At 34.8% G+C, this 11980-nt stretch overlaps 1 protein-coding gene across 1 annotated transcript; it reads left to right on the forward strand.

Annotated features, from left to right (window-relative positions):
- The first annotated feature begins 926 nt into the window (after window positions 1-926).
- Window positions 927-11048, forward strand: LOC123660261 (SET domain-containing protein SmydA-8). Its single transcript, XM_045595354.1, has 8 exons — window positions 927-1186; window positions 2633-2840; window positions 3617-3815; window positions 6528-6652; window positions 6728-6954; window positions 8533-8696; window positions 9482-9674; window positions 10022-11048. Exons 1-8 carry the CDS (start codon window positions 1057-1059, stop codon window positions 10252-10254), a joined length of 1479 nt encoding a protein of 492 aa, XP_045451310.1. The 5' UTR covers window positions 927-1056; the 3' UTR covers window positions 10255-11048.
- Window positions 11049-11980: the final 932 nt, after the last annotated feature.

The following is an 11980-nucleotide window of genomic DNA, read 5'->3' on the forward strand; positions in this document are numbered from 1 at the left end:
CAGTTTGTACATAGGTTCCTTTGTTACTACATTTATAAAGTCGGACATTATATTTAGAGTTTTAAAAACCTTTGATATCAATAGAGAAAAAGTTAATCATCAACGACTATAATATACAAATGTACAAACTTATTAAAGCTTAGGACTTGAGACTTAACTTACGTTAAAATAAATTAAATATACCTATATACTTACGGAGCGAAGACATGGCACCGTCTCTCTAATAATTTCAGCATTTACTGTTGGAAATCTTAAAAAATAATTATAAAATAATTCACTAAAAACGGACATTATAAATTACAAAAATAATTCAGAAAATAACAATTATAATATTTTATTTTAATGATACATTAGCACCATTAGACTAGATTATTATGTAATTTAAATATTAGAAAAAAAATCTATGAGGCTTATCTAGTAACCAATAATTTACCATTTTCTCATTTTTTTTAATTTAATGATTACTAAACGAATTTGATGTCACTGCACAAACGATGTACTTATTTAATATGCCTGATAGGTAGGTACCTAATGCACTTACTGATAATGTTAGATGATCGATTTTATCTGAAACTATTTGTTTAAGAACTTGAATGACTTATTAGACATATTAAATAAAATGTTAAGATATTTAGATAAATTAAAACCATAAATTCTTATTGTATAGGAAGATAAGTTTTAAAACATCTATTAACTGTAACTAAAAATACGACATTGAAACGTAAAGACGATAATATAAGTACCCCGAAAACATTTTTTCGCTTTTGTATTTTTGTTTGTTAATAGGGCAAAAAATTGATGTCTATTTCGATTTCGAGATATCTGTGTAAACAAATTCTTATGTTAATATCTGGGTACTTAAATTCAAAAATAGCAATAAGTTATATATTATATGTATATATATAACGGATAGCTTTCTCGATTCGCCAGAAGTTTCTCGAACGGTCGACGTCAGCTTATTTTAAGACAATCCAAATGCACAGACGCTTCAATCTCTGTTCGGCATCCTATGAAAGTACTTTATGCACCGCTTACTAAGATTAGCTAATTAATACGATGGTTGACGTTTGCCACTATAATGTTTCACAAAATGAGATATACGGTCGTTATTTGACCGCAAACAAGGATCTGGAATGTGGTGAATTAATTTTTATAGATTCGCCTTTCGTTGTGGGACCAAAACCAGGCAAGTTTATTGTAGTATGTATGACATGATTCGGTTTCCTGCACATAGAACGTGTAAAAGCCGGCTCTACTTTTTTTCTAGTATAATGAAGTTAAGGACGATTTGAAGCGCTCCTCGTACTTAGTTTTAATATTTTTTTTAACCAACTTGCAAAAAAGGAGGAGGTTCTCAATTCGACTGTATTTTTTTTTTTAATGTATGTTACATCAGAACTTTTGACCGTGTGGACCGATTTCGACAAATTTTTTTTTAATCGAAAGGTGATGTGTGTCAATTGGTCCCATTTAAATTTATTTGAGATCTAACAACAACTTTTCGAGCTATATCTAATAATGCGTTTTTACTTGACGCTTTTTTCGTCGACCTACGTTGTATTATACCGCATAGCTTTCTACTGGATGTACCGATTTTGATAATTCTTTTTTTGTTGGAAAGGAGATATTCCAAGTTTAGTACCATGATAAGGAAACCAGGATCTGATGATGGGATCCCAGAGAAATCGAGGGAAATTCTTTAAAATATGCAATAGCTTTTTACTGGGTGTACCGATTTTGATAATTCTTTTTTTGTTGGAAAGAAGATATCCTAAGTTTAGTACCATGATAAGGAAACTAGGATCTGATGATGGGATCCCAGAGAAATCGAGGGAACTTCTTGAAAATCCGCAATAACTTTTTACTGGGTATACCGATTTTAATAATTTTTAATTTAATCTAAAGCTGATGTTTGTCATGTAGTCCGATATAAATTTTATTGAGATCTGATAACTACTTTTTTGAGTAATCGTTGATAACGCGTAGTTACTTGACTATTTTTTCGTCGATCTACGTTGTATTACTCTTCGATGAAATTGAAGTCGGTTTTTTTTTTTCGTTTGCGAGCAAACACAATTATTACTTAAATATATTCCTCTTAAAAAATCCTGTACCTAATATAATCGTCTAAATCATAAAAAACTGAACTTCCTAATTCAATTTACTCAAACACAGTAAGTGTACGCAATAATATTTGGATTTATATTCAAGTAACCTACCCATAACTGATAACATTAAGCAAATTTTAAATAGGACTTTATAAATATCTACTATTGTCTTTAGTATGTCAATTTAATTAGTAATAAAATAGTTTTTTTTTATTAATAGACGTTATTAAACCGACTTCCAAAAGGAGAAGATTATCACTTTGACTGCATTTTTTATGATTGTTATAAGTGGATGTACCTATAAACTTAGGAGAATCTTTTATATTCGAAAGTTGGTGCTTGTCGTGTGATGCACTTAAAATTTTAACAAGATCGGGCAGTTTTTTAGGTATCCCTAATAATGCGTTTGCGTATTTAATTGACTTTGACTACGTTGATGACGTTCGTAAATTGAAGGCAGTTATTTTTTCGTGAAAAACACACTTATGGAAATAAAAGTAAATATAAACCGCTACTTTTTCCAGATGCTTCACCGTTATGTCTAGGATGCTACTGTCCCATCGAAAATACTGTATGTTCGCGTTGCAGCTGGCCGATATGCAGTGCTGAATGTGAACAGTCAGTGCAACATAAACCGGAATGTGAAATATTTTTACAGGCGAAAGTTCGCTTTCAGCCCATCGAAGATTGGTCGGCAAGTTCTCCTCAACTTGACTGTATAACGCCTCTAAGGTAACATAAGTATAGTTCGCGTCATGTAAAAAGAACGCTGAAAGAAACTGGAGGGGGTGCGTTTGCGCATGGGTATACTCGCGCACAAGTACTACTGTTTTATTTTTTAATTAGGCTTTCACTCGCGGCTTCGTATAATGGTTATTGGTAGGTACATTAAAAAATACTAGAAATACAAGTGCGAATAATTCGGACTAAATAAGTATAATAATTATCACTTTACAAAATCACAATTTTTTTTTAAACAAAAGCAATAACAAATTTTTTAGTTATTGAAATGTCGTATTCAAAAATAATAATTATCTGTACTCTCGATATTCGTATCTTAATAGTTTTTATGTGTTTAAAATGATAAACTGATAATTGTTTTTTAGTAAAATAAATAGTAAATGGAGAATTTTGTAATTTAAAACTTTTGTGCGCGATAATAATTTGAGTCGACGTCGAACTGTCAACCGCTGTCAACCAATAGCACACCGGCAAGCATGCGACAGTGATAAACACTCCCTTCCCCCTACCCCGTACCACCAAATAGACCGATAAATCGCTTCTGCGCAGCTTCAAGGCCAGCGTTCTTTTTACATGACGCGAACTTTACCTATATACTTTTTTTAAGTCTAATTGCACATCTACTAGTAATGTAGACCTACTCTAACTATTAGTGATGGTTTAGTTTTTGTTAAAATTCTCTACTCGTAGGTACCTATTTTTAAGCGATTAGTAAGGTGAATCTTAATTAGACTTGATTCGCTCTAATAAAACACAACCCTTGGCAGATTATTGTTGGCCAAAGAAAAAGATCCAGAAAGATGGAAACGAGAGGTCGAAATAATGGAAAATCACACGGAGGAAAGAAGAAAAAAGCCTACATGGGACGCCGATCAAAATAATGTTGTAAATTACCTGATAGAACATTGTAAGCTTGAAGGCAGGTTTTCTAAAGATTTGGTGCAAAAAGTTTGTGGAATATTAGAGGTAAAGAAATACTTTTAAAGTTCACGTATCTATGTAATAGTTAAATGGACATTAATATTTTTTGAATTTTTATAATTATTACTAGCTGACCCGGCAAACGTCGTTTTGCCAATAAACTATCTACTAATCTACTATAAGTGTGCGGGGATTTACTTATAATCGAAAGCGTTGTAGACGACGAAAGTATGCTTTATGCACTAAGCACAGAAAAATTAAAATATTACGTATAACAGTCACTGCTACGATCGATACACAAATAAAACAAAAAAAAAAATGGCCGAAAACGGTATAGTGAGTAAGACAGGAGCTCGGCTTCATTCTCATCCCTACTCCGTGATGTTTGCTGGATGAGAGGTGACAACGGTAGACATCTAGCGGGGATAGCTGATCGATTGATAGTTATCAACCGGCGAAGGCAGGAGATCAAATTGAATTGAGAAAAAAAAATCATAATTAAAGGAAAATATTAAAAATAATAAAAAATAAAAATTGAGATGGAAAATAGGGGTTAATCGTAGAGAGGTGGAAAATTAAGAGTAATATATATTTTTTTTTTATTCTAAGTCATGACAAAATAGAAATAAAAATCTTAAAGTTTATAATTAACAAATAAAATATAGGTGTTGATCGTAGAGGGTTGAAAATTTTGGGTTGTATGTATTTTTTAATGTTGTATCATAAAAAAATAAAAAATAAATAATTTATTTAAAAATTAAAAAAAAATTAGGGGTGGACTACCCTTAACATTTAGGGAGGTGAAAAATTGATGTTGTCCTATTCTCAGACCTACCCAATATGCATACAAAATTTCATGAGAATCGGTGAAGCTGTTTCGAAGGAGTTTAACTACAAACATTTATGTCTGCATTCTATCGTAACACCTCGTAATTTTGTCATTGGTGAGCAACGATTTCTTAACTGATTTCATCTTAACTCACCAGGTTTCTATTCTGCAGTTCAGTTGCTCGAAAATTTTCATGATCCATCCGAGTTTATCAGGGCCGAATCTATCTAAGGGCGTGGTGTCTATGGAATGTGCCTAAGCACAGGGCCCTGTGGATACAGGGCCTATTTAAAAATAACAGACGATACTTGTTTTCTCAAAATCTAAAGTCGTGGCCATAAAACTGCAGTCCGCGGGCTTAAATTAATAAAAAAAAAAACAAATTTCCTAATCGTCTTTCTATTCGTTTAAATAACGCAGTAAGATTTTTTGTAATCCAAAAAGATATTGATAAAGATAAGGATGATTCAGTTAAAAATGTTAAAAACTATAAGACTTAAATTTAGTTAAAAGGGTTGTTGTAACAAATGGACCACAAGGACAGACATCGAAACCGGAAACAAATATTTGTACAAATACAAATATCTATTCCGAGCGGAAGTCGAACCCGCAAGCCGCCGGTATTTAGGCACCTACACGTCACACGCACCACTACACCAGAGTGGTTGTTATATTTTTATTTATTTTAATACAAAGAAAAAAATATAATGCGTAGTTTTTTCAATTACATTTCCACATAATTGTAAAGGTAACAGCGGCGTTAGACCACTTTTACAAATTCGGTTCGTATTTGTATTTTTCTTATTGAAAATTTTCGACCACCTCAGGATTTATAGGCGATATATTTGAAAATTATATAGTGTAGCATATTAAACAATCAATCTTTCCATTTTGGCAATACATGATAAAACAACATTAACAATACAATTCTTACTAGACATTTAGTATTAAATAAAACTTTTACGTTTACAAGAATTACAACTTTAATAAATTAAAATTTTGGCAAATGTACAAGGTTACCCGAGAGTCCCGAGACTACCTACTTACTATAATGACGCGAGCGTTTTGTTTTAATTTATACTTTTCGAGCCAAAAAAATTACCAATATTATAGTTAAATTTACGTGTTAGGTGATTAATAATAATTTAATTGTGTTCTTGATTTGTATTCAAATATTCAAAATCTTAATAAACCTCTTAACCTATACCTATATAAATATAGGCTATGTTTTATTTCGTTATAAATAATTATTAAATGCACAAAAAAATAAGGCGATACGAAGTTCGCCAGGCCAACTAGTGACATATAATCTCCTTTAAAAACCTGTAAAAAATCTCCTATATCCTATGTTGCAATACCTAGTACTACTTACTTACTGTTACATAGTATCACTTTTCGTAAAGATTACTGAATAATATTGATCTTCTATTCATATATAAATATACATCGCATTTTAACTTAGAAAAGATACCGCAAAAGAGTTCTTAAGTTCAAATAAGAACGACCTTTTCTAAAGTAGTTCAATAAAGTTTAAAAATACAATAAACGACTCACAAAAGTCACAAAAGATAGTTTGTTTGAAGTTCTACAATTGGTACGACTATAACAATCATGAACATAAATTAAAACTTTTTCATTTTAATAGTTTCCTTCAACTTTTTAAACTTTCATTGTCAACTAACTCATAGTAAATCGCGATATTTACCACGTTTATTATTAGTTATTTCATGTTGTAACGAAATTACGAAATTCACATTCAAATAACAAAAGGATCAAAAACAAACGTTGCAAACATCCCGCTGTACCTATTATATTATAATAACCTTCAACTTCTAAGCGAATGTAATGAATTTTATTAAAGAAAATACATATTCTTTGTGAATTATTATTACTTTATTACATTAAGTTTGAATGAGTGTTTTTTAAAGGTGAACGCCGTAGAGATTCCTTCACGTGGTGGCTTCAGTGTACGTGCGGTGTACCCTCGCTTAGCAATAGCTGCTCACAGTTGCGTACCCAACATTGTTCACACAATTCTTCACAAGGATTACGAGTAAAGTTTTTTATAATTTCTATTAAATGTTATGAAACAATAATAGAGTTATTATACAGCTGTATTTCCCATTAGAGTACAAGTACGAGCAGCAGTACCCATTAAAAACGGTGAAACGTTGCACATAAGTTATACCCACGTGTTATCGCCCACTCTATTACGTCGGGAGCATCTATTGGAATCGAAATTTTTCAACTGTATGTGCCCTCGTTGTGCGGATCCCACTGAGCTTGGAACACATTTAAGCACCCTAAAATGCAATAAATGTGACAATGGGGTGATTTTGTCTACGAATCCTTTAGGTAAGTTATTTAATGAAAGCCATGTAAGTTTTCAGCATGTAATATTAGAAATCTATATAAGGTAAAATATATACTAATAATGCTAGATATATATTAATAATATAGATATAGGTATAGATTAAAAACTCTTCAGCCAGTCAGTCTGTCAGTCAGTTCAGCCTATTGCAGTACACTGATGGACATAAGCCTCCCTAAGTTCGCACGTTTCCTGCAATCCTCATCCAGCCGGCAATCTTACGTAAATTATCGGTACAACGGCCACCGGTCTTGCGACACAGGTGACTAGCCCACTGCCACTTCGACTTGCTAATTTCTATGTGCTATATATGGTTTACCTTCGTTCTTTCGCGGATAGTCTCACGTCTAATCCTATCATTGAAAGAGATCCCAAGCATAGCCCAATTGCATAGTATCAATTGCTCGTTGAGCGACTTTAAGCTCGTGGACCAGTCCCTTCATCCATATCCAGGTCTCGGCTCCGAAAGTTAACACAGGCAGAACGCATTGCTCGAAAACTTTCGTCTTCAAGCATTGAAGATTCTTCGAAATGAAGACTCGACGACGCCTTTTCTGTTTTTTTATCGCTGGGAAATGCTTTTACGCAACCAGGCAACAAGGCTGGTGGGCTTGTGCGGCTCCCGGCTCGGAGTAAACTACCCACTAAAACCTAGCAGTGTCATCTTCGTCCATAGCAAGGCGTTACGGGATCGCTTTCGCATGCTACTGACGGTTGCCTCGCCTGTACGGGCCACGTGCGCCTCTTGAACGCCCACGAGCACTGTGAGCGCTCTATTACCCCGGTGGTAGATGGAAAGAACGGTGCCCTTCTCCCACTCTATTGCGAAGGTGCATATCGATGAAAGTTGTCACTCCGCAACTCTTTTAGCGCAATGACTTCTTAGAGGTGCTGGTCACGCTGACCAGCACCTCTTGCTGCTGAGCTAGCTACGGACCACGCTCGACAGCGAGAGATCTTAGCCTATTAAGCCCCAAACGACAAATTCCTCGAGAGTGTGGTGAGCCTACTCACAATCCGGTGCAGGTACTTACCGAAGCAGCCGTGCCCGATAAATACCTGTGTCTGTCTAAAGGAAAAACCCTGAGCCGTCATTTGACCCTGCGATAAAGGTGAGGACGTATGGCGTCCACAGTCTCTAAGCCTGCCGCTGGAGATCCCTGATCCTACAGTGTCTGGTCCGCATTAGGTATTTGTCCTCGAGTTTGGAGGCTCGACTGGTACCTTTACACTTCCACAAGAACCTGAGCCCAGAGCGGATCATTCACGAGAAGTGTTGCCGTCGTCTATTACAACTCACGGTACCCACGTTTGGCTCTTACTGCTATGACCCTCTGCGCTCTCCTCCAGGGAATTTTATTCTGGGTGGTGAGAGCCTCTGCGAAGACAAGGGCACCGTACAGTACGTAGGGCATCAAACATTAGATTTCTGAGGATCAACTATACCTTAAATTATAGAATTTTTTTTCATAAGTACGGAGTATCTCAAATAAAATGTAACTAATGCAACTAAAATGAACTAGCAAAATTTTAATACTACACACGATTCTGTTTACTTTAAGATAATGATGCAGAATGGAAGTGCACGGATAAAAACTGTGGATTTAAGACATCTAGTGTTGCTATGCGTAAAATGTTAGGCGTAGTACTTGCGGAGCTGGAGCAGCTCGACGCTCTAGATCCCGGACCCTCCTCTTTGGAGCTAAGAGAGGCTACTCTTAAAAAGGTAATTTTTTTATAGCAGTAGAGTTTATAGACTTTTATTAGGAGTTAATTTAGGGTTACAGCCTCAGGGCCTTTACAAAAGAGGGGCCACAACAATTGACTAGGTAAAAATATCTTTCAAATTCCTAGGAGTAAATACTTTAAACTACTTTTCCTTTGAAATTTTTTGCTGTTTGACCTTCACCTATAGAATTTTGTACAAACATGATTATATTGTTCTAAAATATATGTATATAAAAAAAAGATTCATCTATATTTGCTCACTTCAATCAGGCAATCAATAAAATATCAAAATTTCAAATGGCCCTGATAAGCTGATGCAATTTACGCCTCATCTTATGTGACTATACCAATGCCTCAATAGCTCAGTGGACAGGTACTTTCCCGCCGAGGGGATTCCACTCGTTTTGTACCCCAAGGCCTCTAAATCCGGTCCTGATTTTTACAACAAACAGCACACTAAAATCTTAAGAAAATTTTATACAAAAGTAGACGAAACAAATTAACAAACGCAATAGTCACCACTACGATTTTCGAAGGTTCCCCTCGATTTCTCTGGGATACCGTCATCAGATCCTGGTTTCCTTATCATGGTACCACCTCTGGGATATCTCCTTTCCAACAAAAAAAGAATATGTAAAATCATTTCATAAACGACGAAGTCCTAGACGGTCGAATTGAGAAACCTCCTCCATTTTTGAAGTCGGTTAATAAATTATATTAAGCTTTATACGTTAAAAAAATAATTTCCTAACACATATCAACTCAACATTTCTTCATTTCCAGTATAAGTCAGTGTTTCACCCGTGTCACGCGATGCTCGTCTCTCTAAAGCACGCATTAGCTCAACTCTATGGTCGTGTGGAGAACTACTTGCTTGATGATCTACCAGATTTATTGCTGGAGCGAAAAGTTGAATTATGTCGTCTTATTTTAAAGGTTCTAGACGTCGTATCACCGGGAGACAGTAGAATGAGAGGTAAATGTTATTTTATCACCTTGTAAAGTAGCTTTCCTAATGTTTTATTTGAATTTACAATAGTAGTGATCTAACTTCCGGCAAGTGTCCGTTTTTTTCTGTGTTTTTCTTTAAAATGTATTTCGTGTTGGGCGGTGAAGAAAAACATTTTATGGCATGCAAATCTCAGAATAATAAATGTACGGGATTTGTAGCAGCGTAACAAATTAAACTGAAAACTTTCTGCATTCGAAAGATAAGGACTTCACCCAGAATTTAAGAGCTGAACTCATTTATATCTAACTTTAATTTAACGTTTACAGGTCCTCTTCATTTCCTTTACATTATAACGTAGAATTTACTTCCAGGAATGATGTTATACGAGTTACACGCACCACTAATGTATCTGGCTCGGAGCGAGTACGCAGCAGGTCTCATCACGCAGGATAAATTGAAAGAGCGTTTACAAGAACCAATTCATTGTTTGTCAAATGCTGCTAGGATATTGTGTAGGGAAGATCCACAGAGCCCTGAAGGCATAACTGGGAACATCGCTCTTCATTCTTTGGAAGCATTAAAAGCTAGCTTAGAATCATTGTAACTAACACGATTTTTCGAAGACAAAAATATTTATTTATTATTTAGTAGATTGTTTTTTATATATATTCTTTATTGCACCACATAATTGTAGAATAGTAATTATTTAGGCTTAAGCTGTGTGGCTACGGCAGTAAAGAATATAGCCACCCTCTCTCTTCCCGTGGCTGTCGTAAGAGGCGACTAAGGGATAACACAGTTCCACTACCACCTTGAAACTTAAAAAGGCGACCGATGGCTGAATTACCATCCAACTACCGGCTTTGAAATACACAGGTCGAAGACGGGCAGCAGCGTCTTCGGTTCGACAAAGCAGCCCTGCGGTCACCAACCCGCATGGCCAGCCAGCGTGGTGACTATCGGCAAAACCCATGAGTTCGCACCATAATGTCTGGTGCGCACTTGAGTTGGCTTATGTCCAGCAGTGGACTGCGATAACTGAAGTGATGAATTATTTAGGAAGTTTGCAATGTCGAATGTGAGAGATAATGTGAACACGTGGCAAAGTACCTTGTGCAGGAATAGAAGAAAAAAAAATGCGGATAAAACATATACCTACATAATAAAATACATACACTACTATCGAAGGTAAGAGAGAGACTTGATCATGGAGTATGTTATAAAGGAAAGGATAGGGAAGAAAGTATAACATAAGTTGAATACGAAAATGGGAAATGCGATCATATATGCGTAAACTAAAATTTTACACCTTTTTGAAAAGTTTTATAAGTACATTTTTAATAACTTCAATGTTTTATGTTCTTGGCAATAATAAAGATATTTAACAATCTTTTTCAACTCTTCTTTTTCTATTTTTCGAATTTGAATATCAATAAGGTGTCATCAGAAAATTATAATATCACAAGTCCACTTACATCTCCGCCATATGTTTTTTTTTTATACAACCCGGTTTACCGTATCTTACATTACCGTATAGATTACTGTAGCTTACAGACGCCTTCAACACCAGGAGCATCTCAAGCGCATTATCGACCCTCCTCAGGAGCTCTGGTCAACTTATTCACCACAGGATCACAATGCTGCATGAAAGCAGTATTATTAAGCTGTGATCTTCTGTAAGCTCGAGGTACTTTCCCTCTCGAGCAGGTTTTGAGTAGGATTTTTGCTACTATGCCCTAGCTCAGTAATTAAATAATTCTCATCATTATTCGGTGCAGGATTACATAAATGATTAAGTGTGGACTTAGTGACGCAGTGTTTCATGAAAGATATTATCAATTTTGTATTAAAAGATTAAGTTTTTTTTGTTTTTTTTTTTTTAAGAATAACTGTGGAATCTATACACTGAATCGCTAGTAGTTTCACTTTTAAAAATAATTAAAATTTTAATTTGTAAGATGATGTTGCTTTTGAAGCCCATTTGAATAAAGCTATTTTGATTTTCTTTGATTCGATACAAACTTTCTACTCAACAGTATGTGAGCAAAACCAAGATTTTATTATCTCTTTACTGTTTTATTAACCCTTTAACCGCCGTGCAATAATTCGCGTGAAGTGCCTGTAGCGCCAGCAACCTTTAGGTACAATTTTGCATAGTGTTGTAAAGTATAGTTATCGCTAAACAAGGTAATCAAATAAATAAAAATTACAAAATTTTAATCAAAGGTTTAATTTCTTTATTAAGTATAGTACTGCACATTAATTAATCTTCAAACATAGGTTAATCATTCTTTAAACATCCTTAATCAGTCTTGATTGTTATTTCTTCA

The sequence above is a fragment of the Melitaea cinxia genome, chromosome 15, assembly GCF_905220565.1.
Source record: "Melitaea cinxia chromosome 15, ilMelCinx1.1, whole genome shotgun sequence".
Lineage (NCBI taxonomy): Eukaryota > Metazoa > Arthropoda > Insecta > Lepidoptera > Nymphalidae > Melitaea > Melitaea cinxia.